This window comes from Aplysia californica, unplaced genomic scaffold (assembly GCF_000002075.1).
Source record: "Aplysia californica isolate F4 #8 unplaced genomic scaffold, AplCal3.0 scaffold00371, whole genome shotgun sequence".
NCBI classification, from domain to species: Eukaryota; Metazoa; Mollusca; class Gastropoda; order Aplysiida; family Aplysiidae; genus Aplysia; species Aplysia californica.
In genome coordinates this window covers 720,344-742,853 of record NW_004797641.1, presented here as the reverse complement: position 1 = coordinate 742,853, position 22,510 = coordinate 720,344, and the positions used below count along the sequence as shown (strand labels likewise).

At 40.9% G+C, this 22,510-nt stretch overlaps 1 protein-coding gene across 1 annotated transcript in view; it reads right to left on the bottom strand.

Annotated features, from left to right (window-relative positions):
* The window catches only part of LOC101846151 (calcium-transporting ATPase sarcoplasmic/endoplasmic reticulum type), a gene marked incomplete in the record, with an annotated part of 106,523 nt that overhangs the window by 21,680 nt on the left and 62,333 nt on the right, over positions 1 to 22,510 (bottom strand). Inside the window, 15 exon segments of the mRNA XM_035971079.1 lie at positions 127 to 244; positions 1,772 to 1,889; positions 10,343 to 10,476; positions 11,169 to 11,254; positions 11,818 to 12,020; positions 12,959 to 13,085; positions 13,946 to 14,039; positions 15,033 to 15,245; positions 15,859 to 15,981; positions 16,744 to 16,844; positions 17,378 to 17,495; positions 18,282 to 18,539; positions 19,733 to 19,835; positions 21,206 to 21,294; positions 22,125 to 22,255. Of these exon segments, the coding sequence (XP_035826972.1) occupies positions 127 to 244; positions 1,772 to 1,889; positions 10,343 to 10,476; positions 11,169 to 11,254; positions 11,818 to 12,020; positions 12,959 to 13,085; positions 13,946 to 14,039; positions 15,033 to 15,245; positions 15,859 to 15,981; positions 16,744 to 16,844; positions 17,378 to 17,495; positions 18,282 to 18,539; positions 19,733 to 19,835; positions 21,206 to 21,294; positions 22,125 to 22,255 (2,016 nt within the window).

The following is a 22,510-nucleotide window of genomic DNA, read 5'->3' as shown; positions in this document are numbered from 1 at the left end:
GGGGGGGGAAGAAGAGGAAGAAGAGGAACTATAGAGAGGGGCCCTAAAAGAGAGTGTAGTACATCCAGGCCACATAGACAGCCCAGGAGACAACCAGCCAGTGACAGGAGTAAAGTGGGTTTTTACCGTCAGCGAACTTTCTGGCCACAAACTTGAGAGTCTCGTCCAGTAGAATGACCGGGATGGATATCTTCATCACCGCCACCCATTCCTCAAGGTTCAGAGGGGTGATTTGGAAGATCACCTGTGTAGAACAGGAAAGCTTTGTAAGAGACTCGCATCAACACAATAGATGGGCAAATTAAACCTCACTTAAAAATTTTTTTTGTGTTTTTTTTTTTTAAAGGAAGAGTTTTACATCACTTGCAACATAAACAAGTCATTAAGTACCAAACATTATAGACGACTTTGAGTTTGAGTAAAGAGAAACACATTAACATATTAATGTCACCATACAGTTTGTTTGTTTGTTTTAGTAGAGGTTTTACGGCGCTCGCAACTGCATAAGGTCATATGAGCGCCAGAAGATTAGATGTGTTACAAGAGAGTAACAAACATAAAAAAGAAGAAGGGGGAGATAAGGACGATAGATGTTTCATAGGAAAGAAGGAGCAAACCACACCAGAGCACCCGCCAACCACCCACTGGAGGAGAGATAAGGACCATAGATGTTTGATAGGACAAAAGGAGCAAGCCACACCACAACATCCCCCAACCACCCAGCCCTTGGAAATCTTTGTGAGAGATGCATATTGACACGATAAACCAGCCAGATTTTGGAGGAAATTTCGTTTGAGCTATAGACAAACACAGGACCACAATAACAGGCCACTCGAACGCTGAATGACAGTGAGCATTACTAGCAAAACAGACAGAAACAGCACGGATTTCAAGGAATTTGGACCCTCCATCTTCCCGCATTTTGAGCCAAGACAGCAACTAGACACATCAAGAGCACTTGAAAAAAAGCCTGTTATTAGTCGAAGTTCAAGACTTGCCTATGGACACGACAATGGTCATCTCCTCTTGTGTAAAGGACAAAGAGCAAAGTAAAAAAAAGTACACCAACATGACAGCAGTAACAAAGCCCTACGGAAAAAAAAGGAAGACTGATGGACAAAAATACTAGAGAGAGTACAGGAAGAGGTACTTACTAGTAGCACCCTCCAACCACCCGTCTACAAAGTATAAGAGTGTATTAGTTTAGTTTTAGTAAGAGTTTTACGGCACTCGCAACTGCATAAGGTCATATGAGCACCAGACGATTAGAGGTGTTACAAGAGAGTAACAAACACAAAAAAAGAAGGAGGGGAGATAAGGACGATACATGTTTGATAGTAAAGAAGGAGCACACCACACCAGAGCACCCGCCAACCACCCACTAAGAGTGTATAAAAGAACAAGTCAAGAAGTAATAAGAAAAAAAGCCCAACAGGCATTGATGACAACTTCAAAAGTACACCCACACCCGATATCTAATAATAATAATCCGACTTCAAAATTCACTGCAAACTGTATAATTAATTTGCCAATCACGGCCATAATAGCCACATTTTCCTAGAAACAACATGGGAAATTTCCATAGAAACAATGAAAAATTTCAATCAATAAAGGTGATGAGAAATTTCACGAGAAAAAGTAGAAGGAGCAGACCAGCACAGAGGGGCTTCTGATCACCAGCATGACAAATATATTTTTTAAAAATATGTTAAATAAATAAATAAAATAAATAAATAAATAAATATGAATAATGAATAGTGTTAGTACTCACAGACATGACGTCGACGTAGAGGATAATAAAGTGCAGGAACATAGAAAGACTGATGGCGCCGATCAACCACTTGTTTGTCCATGGGGGCATCACAATCAGGGACTGGTTCTCGCTCAAGCTGCAGACATGGACAAAACATGGTCACATCATGGTCATCGACAAAGCTGGCAGTATACCAGGCAATTTCATCATCACCTCACCATACCATGGTTATCACACTTCATCCGGGTCTCTCATGAAACCTGCCAGATCTTCAAAAATAGAACCCCCCCCCCCCACCTCCTCTTTTAGCGCCACATCATGAAATCTGACACATCTCTAAAAAAATTAGACCCCCCCCCAACCCTTTTTTTGGGTGTTACTTTCGAGATTTGGGCCACAAGACACCTCGTAACCCTAAATGAATGGAAACAATTTTTAGAACCACCTATTACCCACGCAAAAAACAATGAAGGTCCATTTTTTAAAAGTTTTTGGGTTTAAAAAATCTGAGCCATCTCCTATCCAACTGAGCTGTTGGGAGATAGAACTATATACAGGCTGAGAGACATTCCACAGCTATGTGTGGGGCTAGGCACACGCCTGAGAGTGACAAAACTCTACATGAGCAGAGCATAAAACCTTATTGTTAATGGGAAGAAACCAGCCACCGCTGGCAGCGGAAAAACCCCCCCCCAGTTAATTTACGCAAATTCTAGCCCTGGAGAAATGCATCATAAACGACATCAGGCAATGGATGTATGTATGCGCCCACCAGTACAGAGAGGCATTTAGATAGGGTGACCTAATAATCTAGAGCTCTTTTGTACAGACAGGCATTCAGAGAGGGTGAACTAAGCTAGAGCTTTCATTGTGCTGTAAACACGAGGTGCTGTGCTCATACGACAGTCAGAGCTTCATTATCATCAGATTTGCTTGTGCATTCAGCAATACATGACTGTTCAGTAGTGCAACTGTTTTATGCACTTCTCTCAAAACCACTATCATTTCCTCCCAATACCCCTTCCCACTTTTTGACAAATCTCACGAGGGACAATTGCACGCAACCAAAAAGTAGCCAAGAATTCTTTCGACACTAAAGACAGAAAAGAACTAACAAAATTCATGTTAACTCTATTTCTGGCTGAAAAAAGAAATGACTACAAGCAAACAGAAAAACCCCCACAAAAAAACAAGCACAGCTGGTAAAAGTTCCTCCACATTGTAAGCTGACTTCAATGTTTCTCTACAGACTAATTTTTGTCCATCTACAACACATCTATAAGAAAAAGTCTTGAAGACAACACAATAACTGGGAAAGCCATGCTCAGTTTCGCACTGTAAAGATAGTGAAAAAACGCTATAAACAATCCCACTTCTGTTTATAGGGGATGAACTTTCCTGATCAATGAACGTTTTCTTATCATCCTAGTCATTTCATCTAATTTTGACTTCACTTGAGAGCAGAGCAACACCAAGACGACTGCACATGCACTAACCAGAGAACTAAAAGTTTACCAATGAAAATCTCACTTCAGACTAGGGTGTGTACAAAAAAAAAATCTGTGCAACAACATTTAACACTTTGCTGTCACTTGCCGCAATAATGCGACGGTGACAATTAGCAGTTCCAGTCTGTTGCAGTGACTCTCCTGGCTGGGTGACCAGATAGGGTATTTTGTACTGCAAGCTGTGTGACTGCAACGTGTTAATGAACACAGAGGAGCTTGTCAATTAACCTTTTACAAAAATGAACCCTCCTACTACAACCAGACAATTGATACGGATATGGTTATCGATTCCCCCAACAACCAGCCTCTCGCTTCACACCACGTAGTGTAGCAGAATACGAATGTCATTATAATTTACTACCAGCAAAGGGAACCCTGGATATGTAATAAGTCAAACTGGGAGGAAGCAGACGGAAACCCTCAGCATGGGAACACTTGCGCACCCCCCCCCCAAAAAAAAAAAGAAACAACTCACTTTTCAACTTGTCCTGAGCTCACATAGAAATAAATACGCATAATAACATCCTACCACAGATGTCCCAAAGAAGGCTAGGCAGTTAGTGTATGTTACAAGTGCTACAGGAGTGGAGTACTGTTACCATGAAACAGCCTTTCTTCAGCCATGATGAATTAATCATACAAGAGCAGCCAGCTAAATACTCAAGCGTTTACAAAGCGCAAACCGTATATCAAAAAAAAAAAAAAGAAAAAAAAAGAAAGGAAAAAAAAAAGAAGAATGAAACAACATTAATGGTAATGCATTAAAAACTATTTCACACAACAAACGATTTTTAAATATGGCTTCCAAAAGACACACACGAGAAGAAGAAGAAAACAAACAGTCTATACTAAGGAAAAACTAACAAAACAAACAAACCACATAGCAACTACTTGTCTGGCTACAAAAGTCTGGCATTCAGCATTGAGCACAGGCAGCTACGCAGGCGAGGGAGCAAAGTGACCACACAGGCAGCCCACGCAGGAGAGATCTGTGGAAGCTGTGGTGCAGGCACAGAGAACCGCCACGCAGGTACAGAGAACCGCCACACAGGTACAGAGGACCGCCACGCAGGTCAGCTGCCATCAGGCGCGTTCAGAGACCGAGGGGAGACCCATCTGGCAATAGAGAGCCTTCCCTGAGAGTATCAAAAGCGCCCACGCGGGTGGAAACGATGTGTCGGGGAGTGGGGAGGGAAAGCTCCTCCTCCTCCCGCCCTCCCCTCACCATTGGACCACTCCAATGAGAACAAAGTCATCTTGGGCGCTTCACTCTGCACAACCAAAGACCCAGAATTTGAACTGCCGGCTGAAAGAGTCAGTTCTGTTATCATCAGATGCATTTTAAATATTCTGCGGAGGTGACAGATTCAAAGGAAAGAAAAAGGGGGAAAAAATCCAAATAAAAAAATACATAAATAAATAGATAAATCGATCAATAAAATTGTACACTTCCAGAGTGTATTTCAATTAGATTTTTAAAATGTACTTTATTCTTTCAGACTAAAAGAGATAAAATTTAAGAGCAAAAAAAAATAAAGAATGGGTAGGGGAGCGACCAAAATAAAAAGAAATTAAAAGGCAAAAGACAAATTAATAAACAGATATATCTATGAGAAATGAAACTGAAAATTTTAAAAATAAATGAATAAATTTAAAAAAACCCCATATATATAAGTATATATATATAGAAAGAAATCCACTTTAAGATAACTATGTGAATCTGTCACCACACAGGTATGAAAAAAAGAGCAGTGAAAAGGGAGAGGGGGGGGCTGGCAGTTAGTGTCTCACACACAAACACACAAATGTGTACGCACACGAGAGTGCGCCCACAGGTGCGTGAGGTGTCCTCCTCCCCGCCGAGCGAGTGAGCGAGCGAGCAAGGGAGGAGGCGTTGAGAGCGAGGCAAGACAAAGAGCAGGCGTCGTGTGACTCCAGGCAATAAATAACAACATCACACCATGCAGGAAGACGCGGAAGGAAGGAGAGCAGCAACACATCTCATCACAACCTTGTCACAAGGCAACTTTAACTGGGTGGGGGGGTGGGTGGTTTTCTTTCTTTTTTTTTTTTTTTTTTTTTTTGGTCTCTTCTGTCATTCCATTTTTTTTTTGTTACCAACACAGGGGGAGCTGGATGGACGTTTCCATTGTCGATTATTACATTCTTTGTTGGGTATTTTTTTTTGTTGTGCCTATTTCAAAAGACTCTTTATCTTTCAACTGAACTTTTCTACACAAATAATCTCTTTCCCTTCTCCGAGGCCTTCGTAATAAAGAAGAATCAAACAAGATATCCTCTCGAATTAAAAGTGGGGACAAAAAAAAGGAAAAATAATCTGTAATACTTTCCTCTTTTTGTCTGTCCCTCAGAAAAAAGGAAACAATTATTACAGAGAAAAAAACTTGCCATGACCATACAAGAGCCTTTGCCAAATTACTTCAGCCGCAATCAGGGTACCTCTTTATGCTTCTCAAGAGACTTCTTTGAATATTTTTTAAAAAGATTTTGTCCCTCGTGTATCTTTATTTCACTTCAGCCTTGGGATGGAGAAGAAAAAAAATATACTCGATACAACTGTCCTACTCCGAAACTTGTAGAACGTCTTCAAGTGTTCAAAGCTCTTTTGACAAGAGTTGCCCTTGTAAGCCATGTACTTTCAATTTCAGACATTGGAGTTGAGAAAGAAAAGGCCAGAGGATTTTTAGTCCAGTGGCATCAGTTGAGACACGTTTGTTTTTCTTCTTTTTTTTTTTCCTTTCTTATTTTTTTTTTCTCCCAAAAGCCCCTGCTCTTTGGAAGATATGCATCGCTGCTCGACTACTAAACGTCCATATAGAAGCTCCCCCTGTGCGGTAAAGTAACAGTACGCAAACACTATGGATGGTCATGTCATTCCGAAAAAAACCAGAGCTTTAATTTGTTTAAAAACAGTGGAATAAGGCCTGCATGCAGATTATATCACTAGTCTATATGGAAGGGGTTTCGACAATCGTGAGCACAAGAATCATGGCGCACTGGTCCGTTACGTTAATCTCTACCACAATCGACCGGACGACTCCTAACAGGATTATTTACAATACACCACTCACTGAGAAGTACAAATTCAGACTCTCTTATCTTTATTACAGGTTCCTTGGGAAGGGACAGTACGAACTGTTATATATGAAAATGTGGTAACGTGGTGATTTATGGGAGGAAAAAAATAATTAATGATGTTTATGGTTTCCATTCTTCCAACTTATCATCACATTTTCGAATTTCACCTTACTATGTATTCTATCTCACTCTACCGCAGCAGGGGTTGTTAGAAACAAAATATATAAAAATATTAAATGTTCGTAATTGGTACACACATAAAAGGGGGGAAGACATTAACATAGAAGATTCTTATCCATTTTTTAAAATGTCTTTCAATCAAAAAAACCAGCTCCCCTTAAATGTGTTGATAAAAAAAAACCTCAAAAAGACAGACAGAGAGATAAGAGGAGAAGACAAAGGTTGTAAGTACATGTTGCAAATCACATCCCTGGAACAGCTCACCGGTACATGTTATGTGACCAGTTTTTATCACATTCTTTATCTTTTGTTTTCAATGATGGATTTTACTTCCCAACACAATCAAATGTCTTTAAAAAAGAAAAAAAAAAGAAAGAAAAAACAGTCGTCCTGAAAGTGAATCTGATGGCTTAACTTTTCTACTCTGACATAAGGACTGAGATAATTACTGAAATAAAACATTTTTGTTTTTAAAAAAATTTCGACATTTCCATTAAGGAAAACAAAAGGACCCCAGATTAGATGCAAAAACACAGGAATTATGCTTTACATGTATTAGAAATTACTGGGAAGCTTACCCCCCCCCCCCCCCCCCCCTCGGCTACCCAAAATTCAGAACCTTTTAAACATTTTGAACCAAGATTTTAACCTCCTTTCCTATCCCTACGGTGACTCAAACTGCTATGTCTTCCAGATTTCTTTTTTCTTCAAACAAGAACTGTTTCAGGGATGTGACCTCGACGGTACTTCCAGGTCACAAGCTGAGAAGCCCCTCAGACACTTGGACACAGGAAGCACCATCGTCTTCCTGCTGGTATGAGTCATCTATAGTTTGGCACTGCCAGTGCTCTTCCCCTTGTCTCGTGTATGTGTGTATGTCTGTGTGTGTGTGTGTGTGTGTGTGTGTGTGTGTGTGTGTGTGTGTGTGTGTGTGTGTGTGTGTGTGTGTGTGCGAGTGTGTGTGTGTGTGCGAGTGTGTGCATTTTTAGGCGAATTTTTTTCTTCTTTTGCATATATGTGTGTGTGTGCGCGAGTGTAAGTGCGCACGCTAGTGTAAGTGCAAGTGATGTGTGTGCTCATTGACGGCGGGTGTAGTCGTGTTAATGGAGCGTCCTACTGAAGACGTCCGTTGAAACAATAGGCGCACTAGTATGGAAATGTGTGTACATTAATCTAACAGGACAACTTGGTGGTGCCAAAAACTTTTTGCTTTGGCCTCAAAAACAAGTCGTAATTTAAGCAAAGAATGTTCTGTCCGCAAATTGTAATAACATTTATTTATGAAAGAAAGTAAGAAAAAAAAAAAAAGCAGATAAAAGCTACGCACTAATTCACCTCTACAATGAAATTCGGAGAAATATATTTTTTAAAGCACTCTTTTCTATAAAAGGCAACTAGATATGTGAAATAAATTACTTATGGATAAATAAGAAGCATAACAAATCTGAGCATTGCCAGTGTATTTTTTGCTTGTCTCGAAAAAGCCAGTGACTCTACAAATTCCGGAAAGAATAGCACTCAGAAATGTCGCAGTTTTTGTCTGTTGAGCTCAAATCTTTACTTGGCATATCTGACAACACTTTCCTTTTTTTCTATACAAAAACCCCCAGAGAAAACAGCATAAAGGTATGTTCAAGAAGTATGTAATTCTTTTGACAAGTCCCTACACAAATCAAACCGAGACTTTTGTTTCCAAGATCCAATTCTTTCTTTCTCCTCCATCTTTTTTAAAATCTTAAAGACGGTTCTGGATTCCTATACCTCAAAATAGTACTTTGGTAGAGGTAAGAACAAAAGGAGTAGTATGAGTAGTGATGTCAAAAGACCCAATTTACTTTTTCCAACACCCAGAGTCATTAAATAGAGCTCACACCCAGTAACCTAGACACAAGACATACTACGTTCTTACTGCACTGGTGTGAATAATTGTACGACTCTCACTAATCTGACACCCAAAGGCGGAAGGAATGACTCAATAATGTGCAACATATAGGCATGTTATTTTTATGCAAATGTGTGAGAGAAATATTTCATTTGATAAAAGTGTGCATCTCTTTTAAGCATCATGAGTCTACATGCGCGCGTGTGTAGAGCTTTATGCGAGATATACTGTTTGGAACAAGTCGGCGTGAAGAAGGTGTAGATCAGAGAATAATGCGTGTAAATGAACTTGTACATACGTGTACACATCACCGACTCTTTAATAGTGTATGTGCGCGTGTGAAATAATCTTGTTAAATGAACGATTTTCATTTGAATGTGTTACGTGTGAGGGTATGTTTTGTCTATGCGTGTGTTTGTCTGTGTGTGTGAGAGTGCATGTGTGTGCGTGTTTATGTCTAGTATTTGCGTGTGTGTGTGTGTGTGCGCGTGTGTGTGTGTATATGTGTGTGTGTGTGCTGAGAATTGTGACCAGCCCCCCTCACCTGTTCAAGGCATTAAGCATCTCGATAACGACCAGAACCGACAGGGCCATGGTCATGGGCTTCGGGTGGGAGAACACTCCGCAGTCGATGCCGGCAAACATTTCATCCTGAGCCAAGCACTGGGCCTGGTGGGTCTGCAAAAGGGAAGGGTCACGTGAGTGAAAAGATACAATGAACAAGCACCACACCACGTCCATCACGGTGGAAAAACACCAAGAGGAAGTCCGACTCGGCCCAACCCCGGCCCCAGCCAGCTAGCTCCTCGTCTGCGTGGTGACCTGAACGTCCAAACCGTTTGGGTTACGCTCCGAAGGATGGAACAATGGTCCTGAGTATTGGTCCACAGTTTCACCAGTGCATGAGGACAGGACAGGGCAGTGATCGAAACTTCACAGATATGACGAGGGAAAGTTTTCAGAAGGATCCAAACTTCACAATTGACAAACGTACCTGAGCCACGGACAAAGACAAAGCCAAATTCCTCACACTGACAAAGAAACGACAAAGACTTCTCATATGAAAAGCTTCAGGAAGGCCAACAGCAGAAGCGATGTCATCTCTAAAAAGAAAGCAGTCTGCTACATACTTTATCACAAGACCACAAACGTTTACACTCAAGAGCTTAGAAACATCCAGACAAAACAAAATGAGAAAGATTTATTACAATGTGTTTTACTTCAGATCAGCACAACATCAGTGACATCACCATCCACAGGAGACAGAGAAGTCACTTCAAGAAGAAACACAAGTGCCCCAACAACAACACCATTGTCACACTGGCAATAATACAATTTGTAAAGCCACTGGGGTGGCTATCTTCAAACATCATTACCCATAGGAAAACTTTATAGAAGGAAAAACAGACAGAGATAACTTGGGCACTCGACAACTGTTCTTGAAAAGAGGAGCAATTCGCAGGAAGAGGAGAAAGACAAAAGCAGTCCAACAGACATAGTGAAAAAGACACACTTTTCACTTTCACTCGCGACTTGTTAAAAGACAAACGAGGGACTGTGAAACAGCAACAGCTGATCTAAAATAGACGGAAAGTGTAGCATTACAGATTAGAGAAGATCAATGAGAAGTTTCTCTCCTTGCGTGGCTGCCTGCGTCCAAAATCCAGCCAACAGAACAATAAAAAAATCAGAAGAAAAAATTCAGAACTGGCAATACAGCCACCTTGCTCCAACAAAAATTCAAAAAAGGTGCTAGATTCTATCCAGACTGTTCTCACATTACATCTACAAAGCAGGACAAAAACTTATACAAGACATGAAAAAACAGGAAACTTTTGGGGCCAAATTCATGAAATTTCCAGAAAGGCTTCCTTGCCCCATTGCGCCCTGACGGGCACGGGGGAAGAGTGTAAGGGTTACCTGTTGAGAGCATTGAGCATCTCAATGGTGACCAGGACAGACAGAGCCATGGTCATAGGCTCGGGAGCCTGGAACACGTTGCAGTCCACTCCCTTGAACATCCTCGGCTCGGCCGGGCACTGCATGTGATGGGTCTGAGGAAGCACACCACTCACCCGGTCAGACACTTCTCCCTCCCATTATTTATACATTCATATATCATGGCAAGTATTAAACACTTATCTTGTGTCCTATACACCCATACTAACTGGGCACATTAGATTAAGTCCTTCTTTTCCTTTTCTAAAGTTACACTCAGCCCTTATCTGATGTCAACTTATTTTACTAAATTCAAAGACAAATCAAATTCCTTTCACTATCAGTACTGAAAGGGCTTATAGGTTGGACTTACAAGATACATCTAAATGTTAATGACAAAACAGAGAAAAGTATAATACAGTTTTGACATTTAATACCACTTCTCAATCTCTCTATCATCCCCATTTTACCTCCCCCCAACCAGCTCAGGTTTTTTTCTACAAATAGTTTCCTTGTTTCCATAGGTTCAACCAGGACAAGACCAGTGTCTGCATGTGTACATGTGTGTGTATGTAAGAGAATGAGAGAGCAAATGAATGTGCGTGAGTGTGTATGTGTATGAGTGTGTGTATGTACGTGTGAGCAAGTGAGTGTTTGCATAAAAAAGAGAGAAAGAATGTATATGTATGTCCATATCTGCGCAAGAAAGAGTACTCCTGCATGTACATTCATGTTGTGGCGCGTACGCCTGTTTGCTGTGTGCGTGTATGTGTGGGCACGCACGAGTGTGCGAGTGTATGTGCATTACCAGCTGGTAGTAGTTGAGCCTGGGTCCCTTGTCGTAGAGCATGAACCACCAGGCAGCGGCTCCCACAGTGGCGCAGCCCACGTACACTGAGGACAAACAGATGGTTTAGTTACTTTAGTTTTAGTAAGGTTTTAGGGTGCTCGCAACTGCATAAGGTCTTATGAGCGCCAAGGGGTGGATGTCAAAAGAAAAGTACAAACGGAGAATCAAGCTTACTCTGCTTCGACTATTAAGGCACCCCGGAAATAGTAAATAGCAGTTCACAAGAGAGTGACAAACATACAAAAGAAGTAGAGGAAAAACGACAATAGCAAGGATGAGGAAAGAAAAAGCAGCAGTTTAGTGAGTTTTACAGCAATTGCAATACAAATAGGCTGTAGTATAAAGGTAGAATATTAGAGGTATTACAATAACAAAAGAATAACAAACACATACCAAAAAAAAGGAAGGTTATCTTACTAATAGTTATACAGCACTGGCAAAAAATTAGGTCATATAAGTGCTAAAGATTTGAGGTGTGACAAGAGAGTAACAAGCAAAAAATGGAGGAGAGATAACGACGACATATATTTCTAAGAAAGAAGGCAGCAAACCAGACCAGAGCACCCGACAACCACCCACAGCAACAGCGTGGTCAAGAACCTCTCACCTCCAATGGCCATGTATCTGAAGAAGAGCCATCCAGTGATGAGGCCCTCTTTGGGAGATCGGGGTGGCTTCTTCATGATGTCCAGATCGGGAGGGTTGAAGCCGAGAGCGGTGGCGGGCATACCGTCAGTGACCAGGTTCACCCACAGCAGCTGGACGGGGATCAGAGCCTCGGGGATGCCCAGGGCAGCCGTCAGGAAAATACTGCACGGGAGATGGATGGATGGGAGGGGTGTTGTAGGTTACACAGTGATCATAATTTCATTTTCAAATTTTTAAAGGGAGTTGTAGTTTATGTTCGTTTGTTTTAGTAAGGTTTTACAGCGCTCGCAACTGCATACGTACATATGAGCACCAAGGGGTGGATGTCATCAGAAAAGTCGAAACGGGGAATCAGGCTTGCTCTTCTCACCTCTCTTGCCTCAACAGCACAAAGTCTCCTTCAACTATCAAGGCACCCCGGAAATAGCAGTTCACAAGGGAGTGATAAACATACAAAAGAAGTAGAGAAAAATGACGACAGTAAGGATGAGGAAGTACTTTAGTTCCGTAAGAGTTTTACAGCACTTGCAGTACAATTACATTATACAAGTGCTGAAGATTAAAGGTGATACTGGATTGTAGCATACAAATAAAGAAATAAGGGCGATAGATGTTCGACAGGAAAAAAGGACAAAATCAAACCAGAGCACCCCGCTAACCACCCACAGAGCAGTAGTTTACAGAGGGAATGAGAACTGTCATATTTTGCCAGGAACATAAAATACGACAAAACCAAAACTAAAGGGAAGAAAGAGCAGACCACATCACTGACCCCTTGCCTTCTCAGGAAGAAACACTTTAAAATAACACAAGTCAGCGATTTCAAAAAGAGTCGATGATATTGCAATGGGGATAAACTATAAATATAAATCTTAGATAAATAAATCACCCCCCCTAAAAAAAAGGGTTTTTTTTATCTTAAACGTCTTCCCACTGGAACAAAGAAAGTCTTATCATCTTACCCTATCTATCTTATTCTGCAACGACAGCCATTTCTTTCCACAACAATTATACCAATATCACACCGCAAGGTGAAAATGCATAACAGTATGGATCAAACAGAAGCCTGTGATCAAGTGACGAAGAAAGCCCCAACTCACCACACGACTTCACCAATGTTGGAGGAGATGAGGTAACGGATGAACTGCTTCATGTTGTTGTAGATGGCACGGCCTTCCTCCACAGCCGAAACGATGGTGGAGAAGTTGTCGTCAGCCAACACCATCTGTGCACTGGGGTCAAGGCCTTTAACACATTCATAGACGCAATGATGCAAGCACAGCTGGACTCCTAATTTACAACTAACAGCTGGACTCCCCATTATAGGCACAGCCAGCCTTCCAATTATTTGCAACTAGCAGAGTCTTGTCAATAGCTACCCGGCCCTCGATATGCCACAACCATTTGACCACAAAAATCTGGCCTCCCATTTTCAGAACAGCTAATTTGTACCGGAGTTTACTGATCTCATTATGATACAAGTGAAAGATAAGAAAACATTGATACCCCACACATAATGGGTACGTAAACTCATTTGTATCCCGAAAGGAAAAGTCAGGAATGTGTTCCTCAAATTCTGGAAATTTTCATAAATGCGGCACAGGCAGATTACCCCAAAAGTTATTCACATTTCCCCCAACAGTAATCAAAATCTCCTCTTTACCAACTGCACTTATCAAACAAAGTGTATATTTTCCTCCTGATCTGCCTTGGCCAGTTGAAGTTAAAGGGGCAGCAGTTTGGCAACCAAAAACGCATGATACTTTTTGTACCTATCTTCCTTCTTATCCTTACCTTGTAAGCCGTTGTTCTCAAGTAATTAGTCATATAAGTAGAATAAAAATGTCTCTAAGGGGTCAATAAAGGTGTATCTGTAATATCATATTAAATATCCCAATTGAAAGAGCTGCAGAGCTGGCCTACCATAGAAAACTGCATCTCCTATCAATGCTTGACAGCAACAGAGGATGAAAAAGTAAAAGTAAAGTAAAGTACGTATAATCAGCAACCATCAAGCTGCTGGTAAACACTGCAGTGCTCCCATGGAGAATCGAAACAACATTTACAATCTTTCTTCAAAAGGATATCGGAGGCACTCTTGGCGACAGCAGTTCCAGATCCCATGGCAATACCGATCTCAGCCTTCTTCAGGGCGGGGGCGTCGTTCACACCGTCACCAGTCTGGGAAACACACAGACACACACATCAAGCATTAGCTATGGCAGGAAAAACATTCAGTGACATAGAATTCACTAAAAACACCCCACTGACAGCAGAGTAGGAAAGATTCAGGGACATCTCATACATATTGGCCTCTATTTTTCAAGTTCAGGTGGAGCACATCCTGAAACATTGCCACAGTAAGCTGTATTCAAAAAGTCTTATTAATCACTTTTCGATATAGAAATGAATCTAAGGAGACAGACAAAAAATGATCCACTGCCAAAGACTAGCAACACTCAGTCCATAAAATAGAGCATATAAGGTTCAGTCTTCCATCTCATTTCTATTAAAAGAGCAACAACAAAGTGTTGCTTGGAAAGAGATACAGTAATTGTCACAAGTAAGTGAGGAAAAATATTTGATTTTATGCAAATCGAATCCAAGTCCTTCAATACACAAAATAAGATCAAAGAGCTCTGATTTTATTGAAGTACTAGGCAGGTCTGTAAATACAGCATTTTGGTGGTGGCAAAGAAATGTGTCATGACACGATAGAAGCAGGCACTCTTCAAGTTTTGGGCACACAGAATTATTGGTATCTTCTTAAATCTTGATAATTGTCCTTGCTTTTGCCTAAATATTTACTCATCTACCTAGAAAAGAAGTCAAGATTACCGATTGAAGAAGGTAGGAATCGTGTGGTGTCAGGGTTAAAATTATTGAGAATACGGCCACCAAAATATGGAGTCTTCCAAAGGTGTAGTAGTATCTATGGAAACTGAAAATTCGCATTTTTTGTGTGTTTTTGATCATTGTTTTTCATTGAGATCTACACAGGAATGTGTTTTTAAATCAACATACAAGATGCTGAGCCAAAAAAAGAAAATTTGAAAAATATTGCCCAGCAGCCAGAAAAACACCGGTTTATTTGATTTCATTATTTGACAGGGGCCGCCGATATCACCATGATGGCTCACAAATGTGTTGTTGGTCCCTGGACACAGGACTCACCATAGCAGAGATCTCTCCCTCAGCCTGCAGGTACTCCACGATCTTACTCTTGTGAGCGGGCTCCACACGGGCGAACAGGCGAGCGCGCATAACGGCGGCCCTCTGGTCCTCAGCGCTCAGTTCATCAAACTCTCGGCCAGTGAAGGAAATTCCCTCAGTGACTTCGTTCTCTCCGAAAACTCCGATTCTGCGGCAGATGGCTTCGGCGGTGGCCTGAGGAGGGTGGGAAGAGAATGGATGAAAACAACGTCAAGAGAACGGATGAAAAACGATTAAGAAAAAGAGAAAGGATCAGAAAAAAAGATGGGAAGAAATAAAATTGAAAACAGATGTTTTAGTTTAGTTTTAGTAGAGGTTTTTACGGCGCTCGCAACTGCATAAGGTCATAAGAGCGCCAGAAGATTAGAGGTGTTACAAGAGAGTAACAAACATAAAAAAGAAGAAGGGGACATAAGGATGATAGATGTTTCATAGGAAAGAAGAAGCAAACCTACCAGAGCACCCGCAAACCACCTATGAAAACAGACGAGAAGATGTGACATCATACATGCTAGAAAAAGTTTCCTCATTTGTCCTTAACCAAAAACGTTAATGTCTATTTTGTTGGAGTAAAGAGAAGTACATCCCCACAATAATGACCATTTAGTGCTGGGAAAAAGTAAGACAGACGCAGAGACATAAACAACTGAGGGAAAGTAAAGAAATAGGATCTACCAGTGGAGCCCTCCAACCACCCGTGAGTGAGAGGAGGAGGTCTGGAGGAAACAACGAGCAGAGAAGGGATAAAAGATGAAAAGAAAATGGATAAACACAGTGGGTTACCTACCTTGTTGTCTCCAGTGATGACGATGACCCTGATGCCAGCATCACGGCACTCCTTGATGGAAGTCTTCACCTCCTCACGAGGGGGGTCCAACATACCCACAACACCGACAAATGTCATGTTGGTCTGAGGAGAGTGGGGGGGGAAAACACACATAACACAGTTGTCTTTTAGTTATAGTAGCAGTTTTACAGCATTTCAAACACAATAAATAAGTCATACAAATGCCAAAGATTGGAAGTGTTACTAACTAGAGAGTATCATACAAAGAGAAGGAGAGATAAGAATGATAGAAGTTTGGTAGGAAATAAGGAGCAAGCCGCATCAGAGCATCTGCCAACCACCATGTACACTTAAAATCATCTTGCTGAATAATAATGATAAATTAATTCCCTTATATTTATAACTTTTATCCCATACAAATATTAACTCTCAGAGCTTTACATCTATGACAAGATTCCTGAAAATAACCTCACACGCACAGGAAAATAATTTCAACAGCATAAAGAGCTTTCTCAACTACACATCGATAACAAAGACACATCAGAACACGTTCACACACCTCAACTGACATTTAAAGAAATGAAACTTGAGCAATCTTTTAAAAGTATTCACATTTTCTTTGATCGAGGTCCTAGAGCAATTTTAAGACCCCAAAAAAAGATAGTATTGGCATATTTGCTATTACTACCAAATTAACGAGAAAAGCTTTTGCTGTTAAACTACCTAATCCAATTTCAATTTCTATTTTCAGAATTTAACCAAAACAATCTTTGCAATGATAAAACTAAAGAAGCCTCAACGAAAATCCTATCACAACACATATAGGTTCAATCTACCACTAGCAAGTAGTTCTCTAGCTCAAGTAATTCCCAGCAGGTTCCTTACCTCATACTGAATGAACTTTCTGGAATCTTCCAGATCCATTTCCTCACGGCGGGGTGGGTTGTCGATGGTAGCCAAGGCCAAGCAACGCAGGGTGTCACGTCCTGAGGTGCCAATGAGGTATTGTTTTAGTTTTGTTTTAGTAAGTGTTTCACGGCACTTGCAACACAAATAGGTTATATATGTGCCAAAGATTAGAGATGTTACAAGAGAGTAACAAACACAAAAAAGAAGGAGGAGAGATAAAGACGATGGAGGTTTGAAAGGAAAGAAGGAACATAATACACCAAAGCACCCACAAACCACCCACTAAAGAGGAACTGAAAAAATATTGTGTTGATAAATTGGAGGCAACAATGGTTCCAGGCACAAAACTGACTTGATAGCACCACCAACAGATTAGGGACTCGCTGAGATAAGGAACGGAAGAAAAAGACCACACTAGACTGGAGAGTAAAATACGAAAAAAATAAATAAATAAACAGGAAGAAAATTAAGTGTGTGTAGCTGAGTATCTACTTGGCAATAATAAGAATAAAGAATAACAATAACAATAAAAATAATAATGACAACCAAAAAGCCTGCAAGTCCCCCCGTTATAAAATGTTCTAACGTCAACTGGAACGTATCTCCGTACCAGTTCCATAGCTCTTGGTGTGCTTGATGATCTCGTTCTTGATGGCGGGTGACATGGGCACCTTGTTCTGGCCCACACGCACGTGGGTGCAACGATCCAGCAGTCCTTCAGGCGCACCCTGAGAAGGGGGGAAAAAAACAAGAATAAATATAAGTGTATAGCTAGAATAGAGCAAAAGTTCATTTATTGTATTAAATAATAGCAAGTCTCAAAGCAACTCTCGATGAACCCGACATTTGTTATTATAATTAAAACCACACTATATCTAACAACATTATAATGTAACTCGATGAGCCTGACTTCTGTTACAACCGAAACTAAATATATTCAACAAAATTTCTATGTAACTCTATGATCCTGACTTTTCTAACAATGAAAACCGAAGTGTATTCAACTTTATCATGTAACTCTAAGGGCCTGGCATCTGTTACAATAAAAACTCAAGTGTACTCAACAATATCATTATGTAACAAAAACCCAAGTGTACTCAACAATATCATTATGTAACATTTGTTACAATAAAACCCCAAGTGTACTCAACAATATCAATAGGTAACTCTATGAACCTGCCATTTATTCCAAGCAAAACTAAAGAAAACACTCAGTATTGATATTAATAATTAACCCTATAACCCTGACATTTACTGTAATCTGTCTAAGACATCAACTTTTCCTCTTGAAAACAGATGGCTGTCAGGTACAATTCCATCAGCATTATTCATGTATTTAAATAAGACTGAACACAGAGAAACTAAAGACTCAACACACGTCAAATTGTATTTATTAACTGACAAATGTCACAAGACATATGTGTATTAAAAGAAAGAAGAAAAAACATTAACAAGTTCAACATGACCAAAACAAATTATGTCGCTCGAGGTCTTTCTTTTTTCATCTTTCTCACCTTGGCAAACATGCGAGCGGTGCCGGGAGCCCTTGTGGGCTTGTTGGGGACGCAGTAGACGGACATGGACTTGCGGTCACGGGAGAACTCGAGGGTGAACTCCTTGCGCCACATGTCCTGGATGACGTGGTTGCACACGGTGCCCTTCTCGCGCTTGTTCAGGATGGACTTGTCTGTGTTGTAGAAGTTGAGCTTCTCCACCAGGACGGTGAGGGCCGTCTCTGTGGCCTCTCCGACCTTCTCGTACATGTCCTTGGCCTGGAAACCAAAAATAAACAACGACACAGCGGTTATTTTCAGATTATTTTCTTCTCCTTCTTCTTCCTTTTCTTCTTGTTTTTCACTTATTAGTCTACTAATACACAGGGTGAGATTTTAAAGTTACTTTCTAGATATCCTTATCGTGCTTTACAGGTCAGATGTATGCAAGTATGTTAAGGGGGGGGCTCCACAACTATTTCATGGCATAAGAACCCCCAAAAACCGTATTTTTTTCCCATACCGGGCATGTTTGTAACCGTCATTTCCTCATAAAGTCAGTATTTTATTTTTCTGTATCGGCCGTTTCCTCAAAATGCGACTTTTCTCTATACTTTTTTGAATAACTCCACCATTTTTCATCCAATCTTCATGAAATTTTCACAGAATGAAGAGGAGAGGTAATACTAAATATTTGACTGTTGAATTTTTGATATATGGAATAGATTTTTGTTGGTGGTGTCTGGAGTGTGGATTTTCAAGGATTTTTCGCAAACTTGAATGCTACCTCAGGAAAAAATTCATTAAAAATTTTCTAATTCGATTAGGAAAAAAACAACAGACAAATGTTTAGATCTGATGTTCGTGAACACCCATGCAAAAAAACAATCAATTTTCATGAGCGATAAGTGCGGTATTCATTACGTAAGACATGTCAATAAAATCCACTATGGCGGCGTATCCATGGAAACGAAACTTTTTTCTCAAATTTGATTGCGGATTTTAAGACTCCTTACTATGCTTGTTATATGTGTGAAATTTTGTAAAATTCGGTCCAGTAATAAGCGAGATAGCCTCCAGGTGTAGCCGCCGCCCCCCTAAAGTGATATAGCACAATGTCAAACTACTTGACCACACCAGGAAAAAATCCGTCTTGGTTGTATGCAACTGCAGTCAATATTGTGTACATACTATCACTCCCCACCCCCACCTCACTCTCTCAAAGCAATCACACTCTATCACATGCGATATCAAGCAGCCATTGGATCAAAAACGACAACAACAGGGAAAATTTGGAAAGTCATTATTGCGATGCGTCGGACATATTTGTCAATTCCCGGCGAGCATTAGTTCTCCGTGTCCGACTGTAAAAGCTAAGGACCATCAATGATTTATTTATAGAGGCACCAGCCATCCATGGCCAGGTGCTGTTTTAGCCAAAAGCTAAGGACAAGACACAAAAAGATGCTCACGTCATTGTAGTCAACGCTGGAGTCGTTGCACATGGCACAGATGGTGTTCAGTTCCTCCAGGCCAGGATAGTCGCCGGACTTGACCACTTTGTTGTTGATCAACCTGAAGGTAATAAAACATAAAACATTATTCTATTCTACTTCTTGTCTGAGCCAGTGAAAGGAAGGTCGTTTAGTTTTAGTATGTTTTACGGCACTTGCAACTCAATAAGTTCATTTAAGTGTCGAAGATCGGAGGTGCTACAAGAGAGTAACAAACATAAAAAAGGAAGAAAAGATAAGAACGATAGATGTTTGATAGGAAAGAAGGACAAAACCACACCAGAGCACCCCCCCCCCCCCCCCAACCACCCACAAGGAAGATTCATGAAGATGGATTTGAAAAAAGTCTTAGAAAAATTAAAAAGAAAAAAAAGTTAAACATGTTAATGTCAAATAAAAGGAGGTGGGGGGGGGGGGGGGAGAGTAAGAGGGAATGTAACCAGGTGCAGAAAACAAGTGTATGTTGATACTTTTACATTGCTGGGTAAGAGCTATGAGTGACTGCCCAATTTCCTTGTTTAAAGAAAAACCGACTTTCATGCCAAGGCGAGCTTGCACCACAAATATGGATGTAGTGAATTGAAAACTAAAGTGACTGAGACTACGAGATATGATATTTTTTTAAAATCTGATAATAACAAACAGAGCATGAATATGTGACTACATTTAGTTTTAGTAAGAGTTTTACGGCACTTGCAACACAATAAGGTTATATAAGTGCCGAAGAATAGATTACGTGCTACAAGAGAGTAACATACACAAAAAAGGAGGGGAGAGAAGGACGACAGATGTTTGACAGGAAAGAAGGAGCAAACCACACAAGAGCACCCGCCAACCACCCACTGAGACTACATTAATACAACTAGAGGTAGTTATATCTGATAAAAACCCAGCCATTTCAGAATACACAACAAAGTATCTTTGTATCTGTATCTTTCAATACAGAAAAGAAAAGAAAAAGAAAAGTCGGGCAAAAAACTATGACTCCTATTTTGGATGTTTCGCTGCTGGCATCTGCCGTGACATTTAGAGACAGCACAGAGAATAGAATGACTGACAACCTCAGGGCCAACCAGGGCTGTGAGGGGAGGCAACAAACAAACGAGATCAGCGACCATAACAAGGACAACGTGACCTCTTGCCACAAGCCTTAGGCAAAGGCTTTGCTCGAAAACTATCTCCCCCACATGCAGCTCAAATCATAAGAAGGACATTTAAAAAAGCTCAAGGGTCAGCCAATACTAGAAATCCTTCTAAGACCTAATGATCAACGTGTGGGGATACCTTCATATACAAACAGACACAACAGAAGGAAAGAAAAGAAGAAGGCGCCCTCCACCCACTCGTACAAAATACTACAATTGCCGGTATTAAAAGGCAATAGATAAATAAATCCCCAAGGTAGATTTTGAGCGCTGTTAGGGTCCTTACAGTTCTCCCTCGGGGGCGTAGGTGGAGCCGGTGATGTCAAACTGCTGGGTCTTGATGGTGTTAGCCTCAACTTGGTTGAAGATGAACATCTGAGGAGAACAGAGAAATTTTTTCCCCAGATGTTACACACAGAGGTAAACAGAGACCATGGGGAGGCTGTCTGAGTTTTGACTGTAAAGCAGACCTGCATTTTCATTCATATCGACAAAACACATACACACTGTCTCTGTTGCTAGAAAACATGAGTGACCGAAAAACAAAATTGTGAGGCAGGGTGGTGGAATCAGGCTCTCGATTCCACCACGCTGCCTCACATTTAATAAATTTTATTTAATAAAACTCTGACTCACCCTGAAAACCAAGGTCAGAGAGAATAATTCAATATGATACAGTTCATTCAATCCACAAGTGGAGCCTCCTATGGGCGACTTGTATTAAATTATTACTGGACAAGATGACAGCATGGTTGGGAGCAGCAAGAACAACAGACACCATTGCTGCAGCCCAGGACAGGGTGAAGTGGAGGTCCATGATCGCCCACGCCAGTCGGCAAGGCACCGGATGATGATGATGATTATTCAAACAGTCCACTTATGTTCTACACTTAGCATTTCAATCACACGAATCTCTACCAAAAACCCAGGTGTGTCAGTGGACTGCCTGCTCACCCTAAAAAGAGGCTATGCATGTTGAGGAATGGAATCTTTATTCTTGTACGAGCCCACTTCTCTTCCACACTTAGCATTTCAATCAAACGAAACAAAATCTTTGAAGATGCATGAATATTAATTATGCTATAAGCATCAGTTCCCTGAAAGTAGACTTCCGATCACCCGCAGAATTCGCATGTCTCAAAGATAAACCCTGTATTCATAGAAATCTTTATAAAATCTTCCTCTGTGCAGGAGGCCGCACTCACCTTGCAGACAGACATCTGGTTGGTGGTGAGGGTTCCTGTCTTGTCGGAGCAGATGACGGAGGTGCAGCCCAGGGTCTCCACGGAGGGCAAGCTTCTCACAATGGCGTTCTTCTTGGCCATTCTGCGAGTACCTGCACACGGGGAAAGCACGCAAAACATGTGTCACAATTTCACCACTGATACTTCTTCTCATTTGTTGAAGCAAGCACTTTACGACACTTGCAACACAATAAGGTTGTATCAGTGCCAAAGATTAGAGGAGTCACAAGAGAGTGACAAACATAAAAAAGAAGGAGGAGAAATAAGGACAATCATAGTTTGATAGGAAAGGAGCAAATCACACCAGAGCACCTGCCAACTACCCACAATATCTCTCCCATCCCCCC